General features: G+C 43.0%; 1 protein-coding gene across 3 annotated transcripts in view; it reads right to left on the bottom strand.

Moving 5' to 3' along the window:
• Positions 1-26803, bottom strand: part of Oca2 (OCA2 melanosomal transmembrane protein) — a 291349-nt gene that overhangs the window by 78406 nt on the left and 186140 nt on the right. For all 3 annotated transcript variants that reach the window (XM_036194928.1, XM_036194947.1, XM_036194936.1), the window contains 4 exons: positions 23152-23211; positions 22480-22584; positions 9401-9494; positions 5324-5417 (listed from right to left, as the gene is read on the bottom strand). In XM_036194928.1, coding sequence (XP_036050821.1) covers positions 5324-5417; positions 9401-9494; positions 22480-22584; positions 23152-23211 — 353 coding nt within the window. The remainder of the gene's footprint in view (positions 1-5323; positions 5418-9400; positions 9495-22479; positions 22585-23151; positions 23212-26803) is intronic.

Raw genomic sequence — 26803 nt, 5'->3', positions numbered from 1 at the left:
GACCAAAGAGGAACACTTAGGTGAGAGTCTTCTAGCTCTTCAGAAATTAAGAGCCCAGAAACGAGGGAGAGTTAATTTGTCCAGTCATGGTCTCTGCCTACCACAGCTGTCCATGACAGTGCTCATCTCTGTGCCCCTTTCTTGACTGTGCTCTGGGCCTGGATCCTGCCCAATCATGATGGTGGAGATAGGAAGCTTGTAGCATGAAGCAAGCCATCCTGCTGAGACCCTTGCCATGATTAGTAGTAAAACAATTCTTCATATTTAGGATTACACTTTTCATTATCAGCAGAGGCAGATGGGAGTCTAAACAGGAATCAGCTGGTCAAGCATTAAATCTTGTGCTTTGTTCCGGAGCAGCAGGATCAACAATGTGCCCAGAATCCAGTGGGAACATGTACAGTTAGCACCTATGCTGGCATGAATGGCAGCTCGCTGTCTCGTCCCCATATCTCAGGCTCCCACAAGTGTCATTCAAGTTAATGTCTCAGCAAAATTTACAATGGTACTAGTTTCTCATAAACTAGAGAAGTGTCTCATGTAATAAATCTCCCTGAAGTTATCATTCTTTTTTTATATGGGGACAACTTACTATTTTGGACTCTGTCCCTCACATTTTCCATGGTGAAAATTTAAATTTCCAAATTCCTATGTTAAATGTTTGGAGGTGATATCACTGAAAGGTGACTGCCTCACCTGGAGTCCACTCTCATAGATGGAATGATCTTGTGCATTAATAAATTGACGGACTATTGAGGGAATGGCTTTATTAGAAAAGAAGTGCTCTCTGACACACTTGCTGTCTCATCCTGGGATGCCCTTTTCCATGTTATTATGTAGCAAGCAGGCCTGCACCAGGTGCCAAGCAGACACGACAACAGCCGATGGTTTAGATGTTCAGCCTCCAGAATTCGGAGCTAAACAAACCTTTATTCTTTGCAAATTACCCAGATGTAAGTATTTATTATATTGTGATACAGCAATAGAAAGTGGACTGTGGCTGGGCGATGATGGCACACACCTTTAATCCCAGCACTTGGAAGAGAAGCAGGCAGATCTCTGTGAGTTGGAGGCCAGCCTGGTCTACAAAGCAAGTTCCAGGACAGGCTCCAAAGCTACACAAAGATACCCTGTCTCAAAAAAACAAACAAAAAAGAAGAAGACAAAGAAAAAAAGGAAGGAAGGAAGGAAGGAAGGAAGGAAGGAAGGAAGGAAGGAAGGAAGGAAGAAAGAAAGGAAGGAAGGAAGAAATGGCTGGACTGTGGTAGTTGGTCTTGATTGTAGAATGACCTAGGAAATATGGCTCTGGGTATGTCTGAAAACAAATTGCCAAAATGGGATAAACTGAGAGGAAACTGACCTCAAAGTGGGCCCAACCTTCCAAACCCAGGCCAAATTTAAGGAGGTTGGGAGAAGAAGCAGTGCGTACACACCTGCCTTCACATCTTTCTGAGCAGGTGTATCCATCGCTGCTGCTGCTGCTGCTGCTGCTGCTGCGATCCTCTGCCGATTCCAGTCTTCTAATCTGGACTAAAGACTAGTGGCTCTCAGGGAATGCGCAGGCTTTCAGCATTGGGTTGGAATGGATGAATTATTCAGCTTCGTGAGCTGAGTAGCTAGTAACAGGTACTGTGCCTCTCCAATGTGGAGGCAGACATTGTTGGATAACCGAGGCCTAGTGTGTAAACTAATCTAATGAATTATAGATGTGGTTTGTTGTTTGGGTGGACTTGTATGTGGGAGAATGTGTAAGAGTTTGGAGCTGTGGCCTAGAGATGTTCCAGAATGCTGTAAGCAGATTTTAATGGATCGTTCTGTCAGGAATGTAAGGAATGCTGAGAGAAACCCAGATACTAATAACAGTGCTCACGAGATTTCTGGGGGGGGAGGGGACACTGCTGGAAATCCCACTGCAGGCCCCTTGTGTGATGCTGTAGCAGAGCATCTGACTGCATTTCCCCATTTGTTAAAATTCCTAATGAAGCCAATTTTCAAAGCAATAGACTAATTTGCTCGCTAGAGGAAATTTCAAGACAGGATAACCTTGGGGCTGCAGAGTGGCTACTTCTCACAGGTTTACAATTAACGCAAAAGTTGAGCAAAAAAATAGGGAAAATACTGTTTGGTAACTAAAGGACCTTAAATACGTTTAAAGTTTCAAACAAGATGGGTTCTGACAAAAAAAAAAAAAAAAAGCTGTAGTGTTAACCACCTTTAAAGGGTGACCCCCAGCTCTGCACTGGGACAACAGACAAGGTGTCTTGAGGGCAGGGCCCCATCAAAGGCTGCACTGTGGCCATATAAATTCTCTGGGAAGGATCCTGAGTTGAAAATGCTACTGAACGGGGCTCCCTGCTCACAAACAACTGCCCAGAAGAATTTTGGTCCACGTTCAGCAGCCTCAGCACTCATTAACACATCAGCTCTGATAGGAAGAGGCCGATGACGTCATTAGTGGCAACAGAACTTGAAATCATCACCCACACTGTGCTGACTTTGTAGGCACACAAGAGGGAAGAAGATGGGTTATGAAAGCTCTCATCCAAGGTTTCAGAAGGCTGTGAGGTAAGGGAATGTGCAGCAGGGTTGGGTTCCCTGAAAAGAAACGCTATAAACTTGAAGCCTAAGTTTGAGCCATGACTCCAAGTGATCGGAGATTCCAGAAATGTGTGGTACTCACAATGGAAAGCTGAAGGCAATGAATTCCCTGGCCCAAGAGACAAGCCACAGGAGCAGAGCTGAACGTGCCAAGCTAACCAAAGCAGGCAGAGCATGAATCATGCCATCCAGAGTTCTAGATGCCTGGAGTCCAGGCCTGGGACTGTTTCTAGGATGGTTTCTGTCTTGTTTCGGTTCATTCTTTCCTTGCTATAGTCTTGGTCCTTTTGGAATCAGGTTATTTATTCTATGCTGTTATATACCAGAAGTACATAACTTATTAATTTTTTGGTTTTACTCAGACCCTTAGTTAAAAGTTTCTTTTTCATCCCAGAAGGAACTTTAGACTTTAGAAGTGTTGGAACTGAAATATTATGGAGAGTTTTGAATTTGGACTGCCTAGGTTTTGCATGATGAGATGATCATGAATATAGTCATACCCTAGGAAAATTGTTATTTCTTATTCCAACAACCTTTTACTCTGCTGGCCTAGAAGACATGGTTCCCAAATGGAAGCATGATATTATCTCCACTAGATTGAACACTAAGACTTCCCCATGGTTACTTTGGATTCTTCGTGTCTTTGAGTCAACAAGAGAAAGTAGGAATTAAAGTAATGGCAGGTGTGACTGATTCAGCTGACCTGTGGAAAACTGGAATTCTATCACACAACAGAAGTAAAATTATATAGGAAGTATAAGCAATTTATAGAGCATCACTTAGCATTACTGTGCCTTGTGGTTAAGTGCAATGGGAAATACAACCCAACCCAAACAGTATGATTAGGGAACATAAATGCTGTGAGTCTGTCTTTTCTGTTTTGTTAAGAATGTATTTATAGAGATGGAGAGATGGCTAAGTGGTTAAGAGTACGTGTTCTTGCAGCAGACCCAGGATCAATTCCCAACACTCACAACTATTTATAATGCCAGTTCCAGGGGATCCAATGTCCTATGCTGACCTCCTTAAGTACTGGGCACATACACATATGCAGGCAAAACCCTCACACACATAAAATAAAATACAGTTTAAAGAAGAGTATGTCTGTCTATCTATATTAACATATTAAGTAAATATCCATGTTTTCTTTCCCTTCTATTCTTTTACCATGTAACATAACTTCAACATCAGAATTTCAGTATTTTCAAATCTATGTTATCATATTTAAGCTATGGATGTAGAAAGAGTAAGTATTCCTCAAAAGACTTTGTCACATATTCTGTGGAAAGAATTAGTGAATTCTCAGTTGTTTAGGTGGCATCCATATCATCTTAGGAGTAGTTATGACTCTGTCGTTATCATAATTTAGAGGACTTAGGGAAATGTGACTGAACTTCATCATCAACTTGACTGGATTTAGAACTGCATAAGACTGACAGCTCAGAATTCTTCTGTGAGGGCATTTCCAAAGAGGATTACCTGAAGCGCACAGGGTGAGGGGGTAGGGAGGATGTCCACCCTTAAAGTGGCTTGACCCTAGCTCACACCTAAAGGGGCCCAAGGGAAAAGAAGTTGCCTGCTAGCCTGCCTTCACTTCTTCCTAAGCAAGTATAACTGTTACTAGTCACTTCGGACATGTGACTCCAGTTTCTTTTGCCTTCCACTATGAGCTGGCTACCAGTGACTCTAGAAATCTTCTAGGCCTTCAGTGCCAGACTGGAACTTCAGAGGTACCATTCAGAGGTTGTCACTAGGCAGTCACTAGGTTCTGAAAGTCTCCACTACACAGCTAACCATTGTCTGACTGTCAGTACCTGTTCTGTGAGCTTATCTGATCCTCCAGAGAGTCTTGCATTTACAATGCATTACACCAAGACACCACTCTCAGTCCTCAAGTAGGTGTGACAGCCAGGGCTCTTGTCCAAGCTCAGACCTGGGCAAGAATTACCTTGCAGAGGAACAAGTTTCTGGGGTAGGGATGACTGTCTCCCAGAGCCATAGTCTCTCGGCCACTTACCCAAACATATGTTAGAATTCTTCACATAAGGATTGGCAGAAGCCCATTACTGTGCATATACCAAGTTGCAGTCTCATGACTCAACACCAAATAAAGACCCTTTTGGCGGAACTATTTCACAGGTGCCCCTTGCTTCCATTCCTCTCCCTTCTTTGCTTGGAAAGTGCACCTGGGCCATGGAAAAGAGACACACAGGCAACCAAGAGCAGAAAATGAACCTTGCCTCACTGGAACAGATTTCCTTTTGTAGATATCAGTTGTATCCCTGACAACACTGAGTCTGTCTCTGTGCAGTTCTCCTGCAAAGTGCTCACACCTGAAATACCTACTTCCAGCCTGCCTCCAGCATGATAAGCTTGGCCCTAGTTTTCAGTTTTATTCCTGAGTCCTTGCTAACAGCTTTTTTCTATGCAGTCACAACCTTCACTATCTGTTCCCAACTAAGATTTTCAAAATGTAAAATCATGAAGTGTCCAGCAAGCTTACAGCCATTTCTTCAATCCAAGTCATTCTGAATATGAAGCTAATTTTAGTAACAAATATGCCTTGATCTGAGTTGATATCACCTGTACCAAAGTCTTTAATCACCAAATCATGAATATCCAAGTGTTCAGCATCATGTATTGGTGCATTTTTTTATTAAATTGGTTTAAGAACCTGATATTTAAGGAAGTATTTTAAATGATTATTTTTTAATATTTAGAGTACCTGAAAAATTCCATGAAAGAGAATCCATACCCATGCTGCTCTGCAATTCCTGCACAAACAACGTTCGCGGATGCTCCAATCAGTGTCCCGTTACCTGGAATTAGAAATTAAAAAATAAAGTAACAGCCAAGGTCATCTTGGAAGCTGATCTCTGCTCTTTTCTTCTGTTCAAAGGCTGTGATGTGATGGTTACAGTGACCATCAAAGTCGAGGCTTTGAAAATGTCTGGAAACACAAACACATTGCAAAGAAGAAAATGAGTTATCTGTGTGTAAATGGCATGGTTCCTTTACAGATTGTCTTATCAGTGCTCTATATTATGCTAAGGGGAATTGAAAAGGTCCCTTTTGGAATCAGGTAATATGCATCTCTTTTCTCTTGGAGAAAAACACAAGCAAAGCAAACGACCATGGGTGGCAATGTGTGTCCTTTTTTAAACAGTGTTACACGACCTCAGATATGAACCTCTGGACTCTAAGCTCAGACATCTACTAGGAAATTCTTTCAGCAGATGAAAAGGGTTAAAAACATCAGGTGAAACAATGGCATAACCTGACTTCATTCATTAACATAAACATTTTCTTGAATAAGCTTTCTTTGTGCAAATGAGATAAAAGGATACTATGCACACTGGCACTTATGCCAGTCCTACAGTCTTGGTGAAGAAAACAGCCAAGGCTATCCTATCAAATTATTCTTCCCACCCCTTCTTCTCTCCCTCACCTAGCGATTTGTTCAAGATAGACTTACACAAATGAGCCCAAGAGCCTCTTCTTTCTCCCCAATCGGAGCCACTGGTATTCAAGTGCACAACCCAGGCTCCACCAACTTAGCTCAGGTCTGACATCAGTGTGTGAACAGTAGAGAAAAAGCCTGTTTCCCCTGAGAGCTAGTGAGCAGCTAACCCTGCTGTGGAGCTGCTACAGTGTGTGAGCAGGAGGAAATGATGCTTCTGAAACTAGAAACGTAAACATGGTGAGACAGAACAGTTCCAGAGTCTCATGAAGAAAACAATGGCAGAGAGACTGGAAAGCTTGTTACAGTATGAGGGGTGAGAGGTAGCAAGCCCTGAGCTTGAATCAAGGCTTCTGCCTCCAGAGCAACATCAAAGAGGAGGAGCTTAAAGATGTCTAGGGATGTGTCATGGATAGACACCAAGCATCTGAAGGGTCTGAAACAGGTAGCAACGTACAAGTCATGGTTTTGCTGGCCCAGACTACCTACCTCCTCTGGGTTTTATTTTCAGATGTATTCACACTGTCTGTCTGTTTCTCTGTCTGTCTGTCTGTCCGGTCCTGTTCTGAGCCTAGCAACCTGACAAATGAGACTCTGCATCCTTGCCAAATGTGATAATTAGTCTTAATTGTCAACCTTACAGAACCAAGGGTAATATCCCTCTGGATGTACTGGGGGGAGATTATGTTGACTGTTAATTAAGGTAGGAAGACCCACCCACTATGGGTATCACCATACCCTGGCTGGGATCCTGGGCTGTGTAAGTGGAATGCTGATGGAACCTGACTAGACACTGTGTCATAGGGTTTCTATGGCTGTGATGAACACCATGACCAAAAGCAAGTTGGGGAAGAAAGGGCTTATTTAGCTTACACTTCCAGATTGAAGGAAGTTGAGACAGGAGCTGACGCAGAGACCATAGAGGAGGAATGTTGCTTGCTGGCTTGTTCATCATGGCTTGCTCAGCCTGCTTTCTTATAGAACCCAGGACCACCAGCCCAGGGCCCTCCCCCATCAATCACTAACTAAGAAAATTCCCTACAGGCTTGCCTACAGCCCTATCTTATCTCAAGTGAGTCTCCCTCCCCACTGATGACTTTAGCTTGTGTCTAGTTGACATGAAACTAGCCAGCACACACTGCAAGTTCCTGTGACCTTGATTCCCCACCATGATTGTGAACAAGAGGAAAATTTCTTCTATCAGGTTGCCTTTGTCTGAGCTCTCTATCACAGCAACAGAAAAAGAAGCCAGGGTAATCAGATGGACAAAATATGTCATAGTTTCCAACTATCTGGTCAGTGCTTCCCAGTTCACACAGCAAATTGCACTTACAAAGCCAATCAAAAGCCTCCACTTAGAGTGTTCATCAAAATTGTCAACCCCAGGGTCAACGATGTCACTGCTTCCCTTTGGAGTTTCAGTTTAAAGCGATGAAAAGGGCTATGGATCTGGGTGTGAATGGCATCCTGAAGAAGGTGTGCTGTAAATGTATCTAGTGACACTGAATGGTACCCTTCAATGTGGTTCCAAGGGTACATTTTTGTGTTAGGTATTTTGTATCACAAACCCTGAGTCAGTGAGAGATGGGGCCCCAGCAGAGTTGGTGTTATCACCGGGCACAGTGAGTGTTCAGTGTGCCAGGAATGAACACCTTCCAACAACTCTGTTTAAAAGTCCTTGGTGCTTAAAACCTTACTGTTCAATAATGCTTAATACCTGCTCCCCAGATGTGCTGGGTGTCTAGCCTACGTTAGCTTATTAGTCTATTAGACCATGTTAGTGTCTCTCCTGGAGACCACTCCAAGTTTACCCTTCAGGAACTAGCTCCGAAGGCCTCTTGCCTTTTAAGATCCTGCTCAAAACCCCCTTCCCTCAGATCACCTTTTCTGACCACTCTCTCCCCCAACTGCAGTCTCTTTCTGGCCTTCTCCATGTGCTCAGGGCCTCCCACCTTGGGAGAACATCCCCATTGTGAGCATCCCCAGTGTTACAGTCTTAGGTTGAGTGACTGGCTCCTCACCCTAGAGCACAATGCTAGGTTTATAGCAGGTAGTTCACATGTTTGAATTTTATTGAAGTTTTAAAAAATCCCACTTAAGGGATGAATTTGCCGTGTCCTTGGATCTTGTTTCCATTGCTGGTGTTAAATGTATCTATGAAAGAAACTCTGTTGTTTCCTGGAGCTGTTTCTCAGATGGAAAAAAATTTTTTAATTATTCTGCACTTCCATAAGACTCCAGCCTCAGTCACTGCATCAGACAAATTAGCTATCTTCTGAAGCCATATATGTGTCACTAGCCGATGTTAATCCCACTTCACAAAAGAGCAGATAAATGAGCCAGAAAGTTATCGATTTGATAGTCAGGTAAGTCAAAGAACACAGAAAGCTAGATTATCTAGACATGCCTAGAGGCAACAAAAATGTTAAATATAGCTGGTGTGTTTATCTAGGGTTCTCCACAATCCACCTGTGTTCCCACAGGCAATTAAGCTGTCTGAATATAAGGACTCTAGCTTGACTCCACTCCAGACAGCTGCATCCAAGGCCCTCATGTATTAACCAGGGGTCAATTTCAACTGACAATCTCTAACTCACATTGCAGTTTCTTCAGACTTCAGCCTCAGAAGCCATGTTTGACCTTTCCTCTTCCCCCTTCCTTTTAGATAGAGTCCCTGCTCACCCGTGGCATTGCTTCTGGGCAATGCAGCCCAGAGAGGAAGGCAGGAGAATGAGAGAGAATGGCCACTGCAGATTCTTCTGACTTGGATAGTGTGGTGCAAGGAGGTGCAGAGTGGGAACATGTTAGCTTTGAACTGTCGGTAGTGATCATGCTCAGACCATGGGCTCTTCAGGATGAGAAGTTGTAGGGAGCAAGTGAAGTCATGAATGAATGCGTTGTTGACGTGGGCACCAATGCCTCAGACACACAGTGTGGTGAAGACTGCTCCGCTGCTGACACTAACTCCTAATCTTGTCTCCTCGATCAGATGTATGAAATAACCCCGCCTCCCTCTTCAACTGTACACAATAAACTCTGAGCACCCCAGGCACTGTGACTTCTTTCTCTGAGTCCAGAGCACCTGGTCCCAGTTTTTCTGTACACCCATGCTTTTGCCTTTTCTTCTTTTCCTTGCTGCTCCTAACTGGGGTTCCAGGACCCAAGCCATGCAAAGACAGGGCAAAAGCTGTCAAGCTTCACAGAGGAACTAAGGAATTCTGACTGTTCAAAATTTGAAATCAGGGTTCTCCTGAATTTACTTTTGATTTGCTATCTACCAGCTCCTTTGTCTGCCCCATGGTGTCAGTGTGGTTTTCCCACAATGAAGTCAGGACCCCTTACCTCCCAGGCAGGCACCAAGAGCCAGAGCATACATGAGCGGCAGTGCAGGCAAACTAATTTCCGGGTCTTGGCTTAGGTTCAAAAGTACAGGAATCTGTGAAAGAAAGGGACATTGTAGCCACATGTCATAGAAACCTACAAGAGCTACATACTGTGACAGACATACAGAATGTAAGGGGCCTTATGTTATTATTGTTGCTGTTGTTATTATTCCTATGCTATTATTATTATTAACTCTGTGTGTGTGTGTGTGTGTGTGTGTGTGTGTGTGTGTGTGTGTGTGTGTGTGTGTGTGTGATGGGGTGGAGGTATCACAGCACAAGCATGGAAGGCCAACCTTATAAAATGGAGTCGGTTCTTTCCTCCCAACTTCACATGGCTCAGATTGGCAGGCTTATATTCTTGGGTGGCAAGTGCCTTTAACCACTAAGCTATTCTCACTGGTCTTCAGAGAGTTGTTTTTCTTTTTGCTTTTTTTTTTTTTTAATAACCATACTGTTAAATAAATAATTTTTAAAAAAAAGAGCACCAGATGCATGGAAGGGAGCCAAAGCAAATGTTGGCATGCACAAAACCTTGAGTGTGTCCCCATCTGTCTGTGTCTGGTCCTAGCCAGATGAGGTTTCCTCATTTGAAGCTGCCCAGGCTGCTGCTGTGGGTCACAGTGGATAAAGTCATGTCCTGTCTCACGTGGTGCCTAAGAACCACAAATCCAGTGTTTATGAAATCCTGCCCATGTCATGCTGTGCACGAGGCACCGTCTCAGGCCACGTTAAATCACTCCGCCAATGTGTCTGCTGTCACTTCGGTTGACAGATGAAGGCTGCTGAGTTGGCTCGGAGGGTAAAGGCACTTGTTGCCAAACCTGTTGACCCCAGTTGATTCCCGGATCCACATGTTAGGAGAGAACTGACTTCTGCAAGGTGACCTCTGACCACCATCACCACACACACACACACACACACACACACACACACACACAACACACACACACACACACACACACACACACACACACACACCACACACACACACACACACACACACACACACACACACACACACACACACAAGAAATGTAAAACAGAAACAACAGGCAGTTGATGAGAGTGGGCCATGAGAAGACACCGTAATGGTAGGTTTTACGTCCATGAAATAGTCTCTGCTCAGAAGCAGCACCCTGGGAAAGCTGCCTCTCATCACTGCTCTCCCAGTTATCCTGGACCTGTGGCATTTGTGCTAGGACATGTAACAGAGTTCACAACCAGGAATATCAGTTTCCAGAGAGTCCTACCAGTAGCCAGGGGCCCTCTTCTAATAGTTGTGTTTTTAAAGTATCATCTCTTTGAGTGTATTTATAACTGACAGTTTGCTATCCTGTGTGTTTGAGATACACTCTGATTATCCTTTTCTCAGAGTCTTGGTCCCCTAAATATATCACAGTGGTTTGCAGAGTGTATGGACCTAAATCTGGCTATATGACTGCCAGTCAAAAAAAACAAAAAAACAAAAACAAAAAAAAAAAACCCGATGCCCTGCAATGTCCCCACCAGGCCACCTTCCCTAGCCAGAGGACTCACTAATCACATACCCATCGGGAAAGGCCTGCAGCCCACATTGCCAAGCTAATGGAAGAGACAGTGTGTCTTTGCTGCTCACATCCCTATTCCTCTAGGGACGGCCTTATTTAGCTCTCATAAATGGCATATTGGGATTCAATCCCAGATCCTCCCTCTGCAGAAACAGCCATGAATTCCTGTAACTGCTGTGTTATTTAGCCTAATTACCGTCCACTCAGCCTGGCTCAGCTCTCTCTATTATTTTGTTTTTGGACATTTTAGAAAAGAAAAGGCTAAAAGCAATAATGGCATCAAGTGAAAAACAAAAAGGAAAAGCTTGTGTGAAGTGCTTTTGACTTTCATCACCTCTGAGTGTTTTTCCCTATGCCAGGTGTTACAGCCAACAGCTACAGCTGCTTGAATACCTTCTTGTTGGGCCTTGAAAGAAACCTGGGGTAAAAAGATGCTGAAGAACAAGAGAGCCTTCAAAATGTGACTTTCACGCTGGTGCTAGATGGTGATACACACAACTAGGTATATCCAAGAAATCAGTTTTTAAAAACTATAAAATTATGTGCATAAATTGCCATCGCTTGAATTTGGCCCAGGATAAAACAATAACATTTTAAATCTGAAAGTTGCCACCGAATCTTTCCTGTTCAAGCCAAGGAGTTTGAAAAGATGAGGCTTCAACAAAGGAAGAGTGTCTGAGAACTCTCAGTCCTTAGCAGTGTATCTCAGGTCTCTGGTCTCAGTGCCGTGAGCACACTGTAGCAGAGGTCCAGGGGTTCTGCTGCTACAAGGCTGCTCCCGGAGTCCCCCAAGCTCTTGCCTACTACAGACAGGAGGGGAAGGAAGAAAAGGCAGGTTGGTATGAATGGGATTCCCAGGCATGGAAATGTGTGTTCAAATATTAAAATATCTCGACAGCAGGATGCCAGTGTCTTCCATTGCCCATCCCATTCAGCTCTCCCTCTACCTCAAGCAAGCAAGGGATGAGCCCTGGCACATGGTGAGGACCAGGGGCCTCACACTAACCCCTTCAGACACTCTATGGCTATTCTTATTGCATTAAATATTAGTAGTGCTAACTATTGTTTAATATGTCACAGTTAACAATAAGCAGTGAAGGGAAGGACTCCAGGCTGAGGGCTAGCCACAGCTGTTGTCTCAAACAACAGTAACCTAAGAACACTCAGAAGTGATGAAAGTCAGAAACATTTTACTTCAGTTTTAAAAAACCCTAAAATAGCTAGGCATGGTGGTAAACAGCTTTTAATTCCAGCATTCAAGAGGTAGATTCAAGAGTTCAAGGCTAGCCTAGTCTACATAATGAGTTCAAGGCCCTGGGCAACTTAGTGAAGCTTTGTCTCAAAAATAAATAAATAAATAAATAAGTAAGTAAGTAAATAAATAAATAAGTAAATAAATAAACAAACAAACAAACAAACAAGTAAATAAAACTAGTAACAAAATTAGTTCATCCCAAACACTGGGATGTGAATTCCTTCATCTACACTGCTCTGATTAAAACATTCCTGAAGCCTTGTCCAGCCAACAGGGAAGCCTAAACTCCTCTACTGGCTGCTTGTTTTTCCTCTGGGCATGAATAAAATTTCCATGGTGTCATCCCACCAGTTATGAGCCAGTTCCCTCCCAGTGACATGCCATCCTTTCTTGACCACTGTTTGTACACAGTAATGTGATGAATTTGGAGACAGTTCGGAGACCTGATACAGAGAAGAGAGACAGGCTGTGTTTTCTTTTTCGTCTCATATGCCCTTGGGATAACAGAATTCCTCGGCCATTGTACTAAGGCAGGGGTTCTCAACCTGTGGGTCCTGACCTCCTTGGGGTCAAATGGCCCTTTCAAAGGGGTGGCCTATGACGACTGTAGCAGCAGTCTGCCTCTGTCTCCAAAGCAGTTACATCATTGCCTGCCACCAGGAGCCTTTCTGCCCTCAGGTATGCAACATGTACAGCCTTTAAAAATGCCCACCAGGCACAGCTCGCTCACTTGCCTCTCTTCTTCCTCTTGTCTCTTCCTTGTTCTCTTGGTTTCTCTGTCTGTCTGCCTGCCTGCCTGCCTCTCTCACGTTCCAACTCCAACATGGCCGTTTGCTCTTTCACTCTCCCCCTCCCCCAATAAACCTCTTGCACTAACTCTGTTGGGTGATGGCACGTTTGCTCAGTGGCATTCCTTAACAGGGCCTGCCGAAAGGTACCCATTTGCCTTTCTTTCTTTTTTTCCTTTATCCTAACAATCGTGTATCAGATATTTACATTGCAATTCATAACAGTAGCAAAATTATAATTATGAAATAATTTTGTGGTGGGGGGTCACCACAACATGAGGAACTGTATTAAAGGGTAGCAGCATTAGGGAAGTTGAGAACCACTGTCCTAAGGGAACGATTCCTGCAGGTGCTACATCTCACCAAGTAGTCTTAGGCTACATGACTGCATTTGTACTGATAGTCCTTCAAAACAGCAGCTGGGGCTGGAGAGATGGCTCAGCCATTAAAGGTTAGGCTCACAACCAAAACAGCAGCTGTATAAGCCAGCTCTTTGGTCCTTTGTGTATTTACATTTATGTTCCCTGTGGGAGTCTGCCAGAGTCCAGCTCCAACCTGTGAAGGGTTTTGTTGGGCGCCCAACATGTTGGCAAGAGTTTCCACCTAAAACCTGAGGAAAAAAAGATTCTAAAACGGAGCTAAAAACAGCTTCCTAGTTGTCTCTCTCAAGTTAGCCACAGCCTGCCAGTTTGAGCTACTATGGCGGGTTCCGGTGCATCTGACCTGCAGTGTGGCAGGAATGAGGAGTCTACAAGCGGCACTTTACTCTGCTGCGTGGTGGTTTTAGCCTTTGCTAGTTCAGAAAAAAAAAAAAAAAAAAGTTTCTGTGCTATGCTCTGCTTTGATAGAACTGCTTCTGATAATTGGTGATACACATGGCTCCAGACCCAGAGCTGGTGGTAAACTGTACCACTGCCATGTTGGGAAGCTGAGGTGGGCGGAGCCAGCAGCCTTAGCAGCTTTCAATCTTACAAAGATGGATATTACACAGAGAATCTGGCTTATGTTGTCTTTGGGGTTTTTAACTAAGAAAAAGATTTGATCGTAAAAGCTGTTGAGTTAAACAAGTATGTAAATTTTAAATGTACCTTAACTTCAAAATTTGAATATAAGGATATGTTGCTTTGGAAAAGAGTCTCTGCTTTTGTTTTTCCAGAAAGCCAGAGGCTGTGGATTTGTTCCAGATTAAGATACATCAGGTTTGATCAGTCCAGATTAAGATAGATCAGGTTTGATCAGCCAAGACCACCTGAAAGGTCTCCGGTGACACCATGGCCCAGATGATCCAACATCCAGAATGGTTTCAAGGCAACTGGCTCAGAGGTTTACCCTCACAGACTACTCCATAATTCTAAAATTTTCTTTGTGTTCCCATAATATACAGTGCCCCCCTCCAGCAGGAAGTAGTAAGAGAGACTATGCTCAATTTCCCAAAATTATCAAGCTGGCTTTGGAGATGGAATTGGCTCACTCCTTCTCTAAACCCAGACATATTGCTAAAAGAAAAGGTTAAGAGATTTTTATGTCCCAAATCAGAAGAGCCCTCTGTTGTGTGACATAAAAAAACAGTATTTTTATTTAAAACAGGTTGATTATAAATGTGATCTCTTTTTAAAGAAGAAAAGGGGATATGATATAGATATAATAGTCTGAAAGGGTAGATTAAGGAACTTACTTCTAAAGAGCAACAACTTGTTAAAATTTTTTACATTGGTATAGATTTTAGTCTATTGATACAAACAAAGTTAATTTTGTTATACTGTGTGTATATTTCTACTTGTGTTTAAGGTATTATGTTTGTATAGCTCATTTAAAATTTGTAATGGATAATTAAAAATAGATTAATAATTAATCATCTATGATAACCATACTCATAGCCATGTTAGTTAAGTCTTCTAGGTATACATAGAGATATTTCAGATAGATAGGTAATCTTCAAATACTTCGAAGACCTTCAGAATATGGCATTTAAAATATTTTTAATATCCTCCTATGAGTGAGTACCTACCATGTTTGTCCTTCTGAGTCTGGGTTACCTCACTTAGGATGACTTTTTTCTAGATCCATCCATTTGCCAGCAAACCTCATGAAGTCATTGTTTTTCTCTGCTGAATAGTACTCCATTGTGTATATGTGCCATATTTTCTTTATCCATTCTTCAGTTGAAGGGCATCTAGGTTGTTTCCAGGTTCTGGCTATTACTAACAATGCTGATATGAACATAGCTGAGCAAATGCCCTTGTGGTATGATTGAGCATTCCTTGGGTATATGCCCAAGAGTGCTACAGCTGGGTCTTGGGGGAGATTGATTCCCAATTTTCTGAGGAAGCACCATATTGATTTCCAAAGTCTAGACGTAAAACAAAGATGACTAGACTGCTGCACAACTCTACGGAGGCTACCTAGAAAATGGGACCCTAGGAAAGACACAGGGATCACCCAATGACAGAGAAATGTACAACCTGGATGACAGTGGGAGTAATGAAGGGCAAGGTTTGAGGGAAAGAAAGCTTAGGGGAGGAGATCCCAGCTGGATCAAGAACAGAAAGGGAGAACAAGGAATAACAGACCATGATAAATAAAGACCACATGAGAACAGGAATAGGCAGAGTGCTGGAGAGGTCCCCAGAAATCCACAATGATACATCCTCTGTAGACTGCTGGCAGTGGTTGAGAGAAAGCCTGATCTGACCTAGTCTGGTGATCAGATGGCCAAACACCCTAACAGTCGTGCTGGAACTCTCATCCAATAACTGATCCTCAGCCAGGCCCCAGGTGGAGCTCCAGGTGTCCAATTGTCGAGAAAGAGGAGGGACTGTAAGAGCATGAATTGTTGAGACTAAGATTGGAAAAAGTACAGGGACAAATAGCCAAACGAATAGAAGCACATGAATTATGAACCAAAGGCTGTGGAGCCCCCAGCTGGAGCAGGCCCTCTGGATAAGTGAGACAATTGAATAGCTTGAACTGCTTGGGAGGCATCCAGGCTGTGGGACCGGGACCTGTCCTTATGCATGTGCTGGCTCTTTGGAACCTTGGGCTTACACAGGGACACTTTGCTCAGCCTAGAAGGAGGAGACTGGACCTGCCTCTACTGAATCCACCAGATTTAAATGAATCCCCAGGGGAGTCTTGGCCCTGGAGGAGATGGGAATGGAGGGGAGGGGATGGGGAAGAAGGTGGGGGTGGGGGCAGGAGGTGGGGAGGACGGGGAACCCATGGCTGATGTGTAAAATTAAAACACAAATATAATAAAAAAATAAAAATAAAAATAAAAATAAAATATTTTTAAAATTTAGACTTTCTGGACAGTGAGACATGTCTGCTCCTGACAACACTGATTTACTTCAGAGAGGAAGATGGGCATTGAAGACACTTCATATGGAGTTTATCTTCACCTTGGCAGAAATAGCCATTTGGGCAAGAAACTGTTCTTGCCTGGACTGCTTGATCAACTGGACATGCAGGACCCATAAAAAGGTGACCATTGAACTTTGCTTGACAAAATGGTCCTTCAGGTTCCTGCTTCACAGAGGAAACTGCCAGACATTCTACAGGACACTGAAAAAAGTGACCAAGAGACTCTAGCCCTTGTGGGCTGAAGACAAATGCCCCAACTTTACAAAGGAACATTAGGTGACTGTCCAGGCTGCCAGCTGTCTCTGTCTACCCTACAAGGCTCCAGAAAGTTGCTTACATCCTTCTCCTGGTTCTCAGGTAATATTATATCCTTCTGAGGTCTTTGATGTGGTTGAAGACTAGATAGATATAATTTCCTCAATCATGATTAAAGGTAAGTTAGATACAAAACCTTAGACTCACAAATGTAAGATAGATAGGATATCTTCTTTAATATTATAACTGTAATTCTTGCTTGATAATTGTTTTGTTATATGTAATTTTACTATGAAAAATTTAAAACCTTCCTTTAAAAAAAAATAATAAATAAAAGGGGAAGTGCTGTGGATATTGCTCTGTATAAATAAAATGCTGTTTGGCCAGTGGCCAGGCAGGAAGTATAGGCAGGACAAGAGAAAAGAGAATTCTGGGAGGTGGAAGGCTGGAGTGGAGAGGCTGGCAGCCACCGCCATGACAAGGAAGATGTAAGGAAATGGTAAGCCACAAGCCACGTGGCAAAGTATATATTAATAGAAATGAGTTAATTTAAGATAGAAGAAGTAGATAACAAGAAGCCTGCCACGACCATACACTTTGTAAACAATCTAAGTTTCTGTGTGTTTATTTGGTTGGTTCTGAGCATCTATGGGCCTGGCGGGTGAGAGAGATTTGTCCTGATTGTGGGTCAGGCAGGAAAACTCTAACTACAGAATGTGGGTTCATGGGTGAGGGAGGGGGGATTCACTTCACACACCTGGGCTTGGACAGAAGAGGCTAGAGAAGAAGACATTCAGAAAGCAGTCCCTGAAGCCCAGGGCCATGGACTCTGGCTTACCACAGCTGATCCAGGAGAAAGTTCTGTTGTGGGAGGCAGGCACTTAGAGGATGGAAGAAGGAGGAGACAGATTCTGAAGCCTGGTCTTTTACTAAACAATGGAAAATTCCCAGGTAGCTTATCACTGACTGCAAAGGTAAAAATAAAACCAAAAGCAGTAACAGGCAGCTGGCTATTTCCACCTAACTGGCCCTGAGCCACACATGCATTCTGCAACCCCATTGTTAGGTGTCTAGAAATGAGCTCAAGCTGGACCAGAGAAGGATTTCTGGTGGTTTGATGGAAGCCAGCATTCCTCAGGAACTAGGGAAACTGGTTCAAGCTGCCAAAAGGAGACATCCCGCCTTACCTCTGGAAGAAGGGACTGGCTGGCTACCTGTGGTGCCTTTCAGTATATCAAAGCCCTCGGTGGCCCCCAGGCTCCCTGGGTATCACAAGTACCTGTTATACATTCCAAAGTCGATGAAAGCACTCCACCTTCCTTTCCCTGTCATTCTCCTTATAAGCACAGGATTTCTCCATCTCTCTATCTCTATTCCCTCTCTTCCTCCCTCTTTCTAGCTGTCTATCTTTTTGCTCTCTTGTTATTCTCTCCCATGTGTGCTCTCTCACTCTGCTCTATTCTCTATCTCTTGCTATCTCCCTATCTCCACTATTCTCTCTCTCTCTCTCTCTCTCTCTCTCTCTCTCTCTCTCTCTCTCTTCTTTTGCTGGCCATGTCTAATCTGCTTTCTCTTTCTCTCTATTCTGAACTCCTCTACTTGCCTCTGGATATTTTCTCTCTCTTTAGTCACAATAAAAACCCTTACCTTAATAATGCCTACCATCTCTTCACTACACCACCACCACTACCACCCCACACTTAGACCCATCAAGTGCAAAGGACCATGCCATCATCTTCCACATGTGCCAAAACCACTGGAGCAAAAGCCCCTGCATGCACTTGCCATCATATGCCACAAACACAAGCTTAAGATTCCCAGTCTCCACTAGCAATCGACGCGTGTGCAGGGGCCAGGACAGAGACCTGTCCCCAGAGGCAAAATCAACCAAGCAAAGGCAAAGGAGATTCTAGCACCCTGGTAAAGAGAGTAGCCCTCCCTCCACTAAGGCACATCTCAGGATAGGGGAGGCCCAGCAGGAGGGATAGGCAAAGGTGGAGCCTATGGCTCTCCGGGACACAGTAAAGCACTGAGTGCCTGGAAGATGGTAGACTGGAGAGGATGTAAACAAAGAGTTACTTTGGGGAAGGTAGCCTTCTGTGATTAATTCACACTTTTATCGTGTACGCCAGGCATGACTCTTTTTTTTTCTGCATGAATATGTATGAGTTTCCCTAATAAAATCCCTTTGTCTCCTTTGTTTAAGGAGACGTGCTTTGGGAGTTTTCCCAGTGCTCTTTTTATTTGAACAAGTAACCAACCTTTCTTCACTCCTGTGTTTCCCTTGTGTGCATATGGCTTTGCCCTCATCCAAGGGTGGACCCGCTATGTTCTGCTATAGGTTGAAATACTAATGCTATTTTATATGCATTACAAATGAAATAGTACTCACTAATACCATGAATAAAGTTGTTACCTGCTAAAGTAATCTACATGAAAATTTTTAAAAAAAAAAACCTATTTGCATACTGATCTTTTTTAAAGAAACCAAAATGAAATTTTTTTATTTTTTTATTTTTATGCCTATGAATATTCTGTCTTCATTATGTCTGTGCACCATGAGAACTTCTGGGGTCCTGAGAGGCCTGAAGAGGGTGTTGGATCCTCTGGGACTGGAGTTACAGGTGATTGTGTGCCACCATGTGGGTGCCAATACTCTTAGCTGCTGACACATTTCTCCAGACAGAGACAAAAATAAAGGATTGGAACAAGATACAGCACAGATGTGTATAGAAGATGGAAACTTTACTCAATATAAAAGAAATGCAGTACGTGAACAGTGAACCTTCAATGCCTAACACAACTATTAAGCCAACAATAAAAAGTTATGCCGAAATGTGGGAGAGGTCAAGCTATAAAAAGATCTGCTCTATTAAGACAGGTGATTAGAAAAGCAAGGAGGGGTCCAGTGAACTACACCATGGCATGCCTGTGCATACAGACATGTACAGAACTCAGCTCACACGCACATGAGGAAGGTTGAATTTGTTACTGCCTTTGTCTCAGCACTCTCTATTTGTTTTACTTTGAAGAAACGAAACATTACAGATAAATGGCTCAGTTGCTCTTTTACCATCCACCTCTTAGAGAACTAACTTTGTAAATTTGAATATGTGGTAGTTAGAATGAGAATGGCATCCATAGGCTCATCTATTTGAATACTGTGTTGCCAATTGGTGGATCTATTTGGGAAGGATTAGGAGGAGTGGTCTTGTTTGAAACTAAGTCAATGGGGGTAGGCTTTGAGGTTTCAAAAGATTCACACAATTCCCAGCGTTGTCTATCCCTATCTGCCTCGTGATGATACATCAAGATAATAGCTCTCAACTCTTTGTTCCCTCTGTCATCTAGAACTGTGATCCTCTGAAGTATTAAGACAAATTAAATGCTTTCTGTTGCCTTGGTCATGGTGTTTTATCACAGTAATAGTAAAGTCATCAAGACAGAGCTTTATCTTCTTCAATAGCACACTGTGGAAGGGACTAAATGGAGAACCTTGATCTATGTGTGCCAGCTTGGAGGGAAACAATACACCATGTTGTTGAGTGACACTATTCCCGGGTAGCATAAGCAAACATGTACTCACCCCAGATAGGAAACCAGCAACAGACCAAGGTCCAGTTTGGTGAACCAATGGCTTTTGCTGGGACTGCTTACAGATGTATGAGTGAGGGGTTAGTTATAGGAGCAGAAATGAGTTGGGCAAGTGGCTTGAAGAATATCAGGCGATGATGCCATCAGTGGATGCCTTCATGATCCTCCAGCTCCCAACACTTCAACAGATGAGTCATATTCAAACAACAAAAGAACCCAGTGTTTCCCATATGGGGCACTTTTTCTTCACTTCCAGTAAGATTTTGGTGTGGAGACCTTGAAGCTTCCCCAGAAGAGAATTTCAACAGGAAGCATTCAGGGCTGTTAGCCAGAGTCACATCATTTTGTAAAGTTCTTCCATTTCAGAAAGAGATGACAATGGCAATTTCCAAGTCTAAAGTAACTTGTTTTTCTATATTCTTGTTCTGTCCATCCAATCAAACCCCAGAAAACTGATCATGAGAGATGTTTATCCATCGCCTGACATTCCTTGTGTCACTACTCATGTCCCTAGCTATCCCTAACAATAGTCACCACAACCCCAAAAGGGAAGGTGTTCTGTCCTTTGCCCTCTTTCCTTTTTCTGCCTTATGATACCCAGCCTGTAAGCAACAGCAGACTCTCTGGTTTCTTAGACTAGAACTGTCCCCTCCTCAGGCTCTTCACAAATGAAGCCTGTGGGGTCATAGAGTTGCTTATTTCCATGTCTGTCTTTCCTTCCAATCTTACAAAGCCAGCAGGAAGAACAGAGAAAAAGCCTGTGACAAACACTTATGTCCTGGGACTACATGACACAGTCTCTCCAGGACAAGATAAGTGTGTAAAGTCACCTGTTGTCTCAGGGGCTGAAGATGCACAACAGGGCAGCACCACCTATCAATGTCATCTATTTCAAGTTCTCATTGTTAGTTTATTGTTCCTACAGAGAAGCACAGTGATTTATTAACTGACTTTCATCTCTACAGTATCTGAACAAAATCATCTATCCATCCTAATTGCTAAAAATAGACTTCTTTGCATTGTCTAATATACAGATCAATATTCTTGTAAACACTGAAGTTTAGCATCTTCATTTCCAGCCCTCTTTCCTTGCTTCTCTTGCTTTACTGCAGAGCCTTTGACTAGTAAAGCATGTTCATAGATAACATTGTCTTGTTCATTACTCAAAGGGAAAGTTCTCAGTGTTTCATATCTAAGCGTACTGCTTATTGCAAATTTCACAGACTCTCAGGACCCCTTAAATACGCCATTCTAGACTCCTGGAGACCTCATGTGTCTTGTTTGAGATGTGATCACTAGAAATAACAGCCACTGCATTTGTTCAGAATTCCCAAACCCATGCCTTGAAATGAGAGCCACACTGGATCACTAGAGGGTAAAAGTTAGCAGAAAATGAATTCCAGATTGATAGGGAGGTCCGAACAATGTGGGTTCTAGGGGAAGGTAAAGCTATAAGACTGGAGCCCTCTCCTCACATTGCCAGCTCTGCTGCACTCACCTTGGGTTCCCTTGTTCCTAGCAGATTATGACAGAATAGATGGACTATCTATAGGGAGTGGCGGGGCCTTTGGGGCCTCAAGAGAAACAGAGAGAACTCCCCAGCCAGCATCCTGCTACAAGGGGCACTCACTCTTCTGCCCTATACTAAGCACTCTTAAGTCTGGAACTGTTCATGGGGGGGGACCCAGCTCTTACCTTTCAGTATCTGTTCCCACTTTTAGTTATTCACACCAAGGTTCACAGCCCCTTCCCTAAGCCAAAGAATCAATGACAAAGAAGATGTCCTAGGGATGGGGGTCTTGGTGTTGACTGGTTAGAACCAAATGGAGACTTAAAATCCCTGCACAGGCTGCAAACCAGAAGCCATGCAAACTACTTATGATAAATAACTTCTGCATTTGAAGATAATAAAGGCAATAGCTCAATCTTTTGGTGTCTTGAAGTGCCTTTGGAACAAAAAATATTTTTCTTTTCTGAGAGAGGTAACAACCCTCAGCTGGGCTCCCAAAACAGGTAGTCACCCATGGTGTGCTATCTATCCTGCAGACCCTGGTTCCCAGCCTGCCATTGACCTCTTGGTTTCATGTCCAGCTGCCTCAGGTTCAGCTCACATTTTTTCCTTACATGTAAGAGCAACTGAGGGCCTGGTTTCATACTATGCTTCTTAGGAAGGAAAGGTGAGTCCAAATGAGTACAGGCTAAGTTTGGGTCTTAAACACAGGAACACACAACTTACCATTGTGGCTGTAAATGGGATGTTGTCGATCAAAGATGATGCCAAGGCTGAGACCCACACTATTAGTACGATGGCAGCTGCCAAGCGCTGATCTTCTGGGACCATCTAAAATGAGGAGATGATGGCCATGCTATGCATTAACCATTGCACTGCTAAATCACATACATGGGAAGAGTCAAAAGATTTTTAGCCCTTCCTCTGACACATGGTAAGACCAAGGTAAACATAGACATGCAAGCCAGGATCACACCTATACCAGGAACAGTGACCACAAGTGATGGAGGGGGAGCCATTTGCAGCCAAATAGCTCTGTAGACAGAGGAGTGAACATTCTTACCCACATCTGGGGCCCACACAGACTGATCCTCCTGCTTGATGGCACAGCAGAGTCCTAAGATAGGAATCTCTGCAGCATTCACTTACTGTGCACTGCCCCTCCTTAGACATATTTTAACTAAAGGCCAAAGCAAATCAGCAAGCATCTATAATTATATATTCTTTGATAAAAGTATCCCTTCATCTCTAGGCTATCCAAGAAAAAGTAAGCTCCCTTTAGTGCTTTGGACGTAATTGACATAATTAATGTAACATTCTTACCAGATATTTTTTTCTTTTAATAAAAATAAAAAATATTAGTAGCTAAAACACATTCTATTAGAACACTCAATGTACCTTTATCAGCAAGGCAGTCTGTTCTCCAACATACTCTACCAGGTGAAGTTGTGCCAAGGCCTACAAGAAAGATGTGTTTAAAAATGAGAACATATGCAGATTTCTTTTGTCTTTCAAATCAGAGGGGAATATAAGTTAGGCCCAGATTATCATTTCTTATTAAAGATTAGACTCCTTAACACAGTCTATAAATAAATTTGCTATCATATACACTCAAGAAGATGCCCAGAGGGGAAATGTAGAATAGCAGGGGCAGGAATTTCTCATTGATTTGTGTCAACCTCTATGTTAAATTTAAATCTGGACAGGAGGCAATCCTTTTATTCTAAGGTCTATATGGAAGATACCATTTGATTGCTCACAAAGGAATGTCAATCCATTTAAAAAAAAAAAAAAAAAAAAAAGGTCCTTTAAGTCAGCTGCATTTACAATCATTTTAAAAGTTCAGTCTTTTTTTAAAAATTTGCAGTTCTTACAACCTTTAAAACAAGAGAAAAAAAAGGACATAGGATGAGGCACATGGCCATTTTCACAGCATGAGGAATGTGTCTTCAGGAGAATCTGTTTCCAGTGAAATGTAGAAGAGTAGAAGAAGATGACAGATGCTCAAGAGATTGTGGTCAGACCACAGCTCCGTCTCAGGCAAAGGACACAGCACTGGGATAGGACAGCAACACAGCTGCCCATTGCCTCTTCAGTGTGTGACATTTCCTCTGGAGTTGCACTGAAGGAGAATTAATATTGAAATGTCAACTTGAATGTGTGTGAATGTAAGTTACAGAATCCTGGTCCATATGTGCAGTTTCCAGTTAGTTGAACTTCATTTGAAGATGGTAGAGCTGGAACTTTGAACACAACTCTCAATCAGTGTACTTTTGAACATTAACTAGATCAGGATAATCTACCCATAGCAGGGCTGCCCAGCTAGCAACATCTGGGGCCTGTCAACTTCATCATCAATTTGATGGAATTTAGAATCACCTCAGAGACAGGACTCTAGGAATGTCTGTGAGGGTGTTCCAGATATAACTTAGGAAGGAAAACCCACTATTCCATGGGCTGGGGTCTCAGACTGGACGAAAAGTGGAAAAGAGTAAGCATTGAGTAGCAGCGTTCTCTCCCTCAGCTCCATGACTATGGACACAACGTGACCATCTCTCTCATGTTTCTGCCACCATATCTAAAGTCATTTCTGTCCCTTTCTCCTTGATGATATACTCAAATTGTGAGGCAAAACAAACTCTCCCTCCCTGAAGTTGCCAATATTTTGTTATAACAATGAGAAAAATAATACAGAAGCTTGGTATGAGGGTGGGGTTGTTGTGGTATTATTAATTACATTTATTCTTTCTGTAGCAACAAATGGCAAAAGTAAAAAGGGAGAATTGATTTGGTCCTCGAATTTGAGGGTCTAGTCTGTCATGGCAGGGAGAGGATGGCAATAAGAGCATAGAGAAGTTAGTCACAGTGTATCCACTCTCAGGAAGCAGAAAGAGATGAATGCCAATGCTCCACTCTGTTTTACCTTTAATAATAATCTAGGACCTCAATGCATGGAATGGCCCCACCCACATTTAGGGTGCATCTTTCCTCTCCAGTTAAACTGTTCTAAAAATACTGTCATGGCCAGTGTTCCTAACCATAGTGTTCCTAAATTCAGTCAAGTTGACAATGAACCTGACCTCATGGTACTAAGGCATTTGCAATTGACTTGTGGAAGAATTTGGAAGACTTTATAGCTGAGACCACAGAAGCCCTAGAATGCTATAAGCATGGATGGGACATTCTATTGTAAGTGTGAAAGACCAGTATGCTGAAGGCAATGGGGATTGGAGACTGTGTCCATGAGGTTTCAGAGAGAATGAAAGTCTACCATGAAATGGGCTAGAGGTCATTCACGTTACATGATAGCAAAAATTCTGGCTCTTTTCAGCCTCTATCCTGAAAACTTCAGTGAAGCTAAATTCAAAGGTAATGCATTTAGTTGTTGGAGAAATTTCAAGAGAGAAGCACATCCAGGCCTTGATATAGTTAACACTTAATGCTTTTGGTCAGGTCTATAGCGCAAGAACAGAAATACAAGAAAACTGTGCAGTTTGATGAGGAAAGGAGTCTAGGTGAGTTTATAGTTCAGATAATACAGTTGCAGAAAAGTGGCTGCAATTGTGAAGAAGATGAGTAAGTAGCATTAAAGAGAAACCTTTCCCACCACACAGGGACAGTAGGGATGGCTCCAACTTGTAAATTTGCAAATGCATTTGAAGGGAGAGAGCCTGGCTTTAAAATGCCACTAAATTGGTTCCTTTTTCAAAAACAACCATCTAGGGAATTACTTTCCTGAGTTTAACCATCGAGGGACAGAGAGGCTACTACAACAGTGTCAGGTTGCCAAAGTATACCCTAAGCCAGCCACAAACATCGACAGTGTGACCCACATAGTGCTTGTTTGACAAGAATGCAAAATTCAAGAGTTACAGAGTTGTGGAGGCTTCCACCAAGGTGCAGAAACGATGCTGAGGCCAGGCATTGTGTCTCAGGGTAAGATTACTGCAAGAAGGCCTTGAAGAGTCTCTAGTGAAGCTACAAAAGCAGAGTCTAAATTACAATGGAGACCAAGATACTTGAGTTACCAGAGCCATGGATATCAAACAAGGAAAGCTGCAGAAGCAGAGAGGAGCCAGCCCGAGAGAGAAGAGTTGTGTCCTGCAGGAGGGAAACCTGTAGAGGCCAAACTACCTGAGGTGGTTAGAGCCCAAAAGATCCTATCACAAGGCCCAAGGGCCAGACATGGAACTACAGGATGTGGTTCTCTCTTCCTTTTTGAAATGAGGATGTTTACTCTGTGTCTTTGAATATTGGAAGTCTATAGCTTGTTACTTTATTGTTGTTCTTGGTTGGTTTTGATTTTATAGATGCTCATAGTTGAGACATGGCCTGTATCTCACCAGGAATTCTGCACTTAGACTTTTGAACAGTGTCAGAGCTGTTAAGACACTGTGGGTTCCCAGAGACACACTAAATAGATTGTGTACTATGAGAGGAGTGTGAAAATAGGAGACAACAGTGGAGTATTAAAACTTGAAGTATTGTATTTGGGTGTCAAGTTGACCAGGGGTAGGCTTATAATAGCTAATCTTCATTGTCAGCTTGGCTGGATTTGGATGGGGAAAACTGTGGGTAGGCCTGTGAAGGTGTTCTCCAAGAGATTTAACTAGTGAAGGAAGACCAACCCTGAATGTGAGAGCTACCCTTCTGTTGACTAGATTCCTCGCTAAATAAAAAGGAGGAAGTGCCCTGAGCACCAGCAGCCATCTCTCTCCCCACTTTACTTGGCTGTGTACCATGTGACCAGCCTTACACTTCTGTCCCACTACAACCGCCTGTTACCACAACTGCCCAGCCAGGACAGATGTTCTTTTTAAACCATGAGCCAAATAGATGATTCCCTCTGTAGGTTAAGGTTCTGAAGGATTCTGTCACTATGAGAAAAGCAGCTAATGCAGAGCCAGGTCATTCCTTGCTATGGGGTGTCATGCTGTGTCCTCAACCTCTGCACAGTGGGTGATAGCAATGCTTCTTATATTGCCATGTGAAACCAAAGATGTCTCAGAACATGGGCTGAGTCTCATAGGAGAGTAAAATAAACTCCTTT

The sequence above is a fragment of the Onychomys torridus genome, chromosome 1, assembly GCF_903995425.1.
Source record: "Onychomys torridus chromosome 1, mOncTor1.1, whole genome shotgun sequence".
NCBI classification, from domain to species: Eukaryota; Metazoa; Chordata; class Mammalia; order Rodentia; family Cricetidae; genus Onychomys; species Onychomys torridus.
The sequence above is the reverse complement of the archived record's forward strand: the minus strand, read 5'-3'. Positions and strand labels throughout refer to the sequence as shown.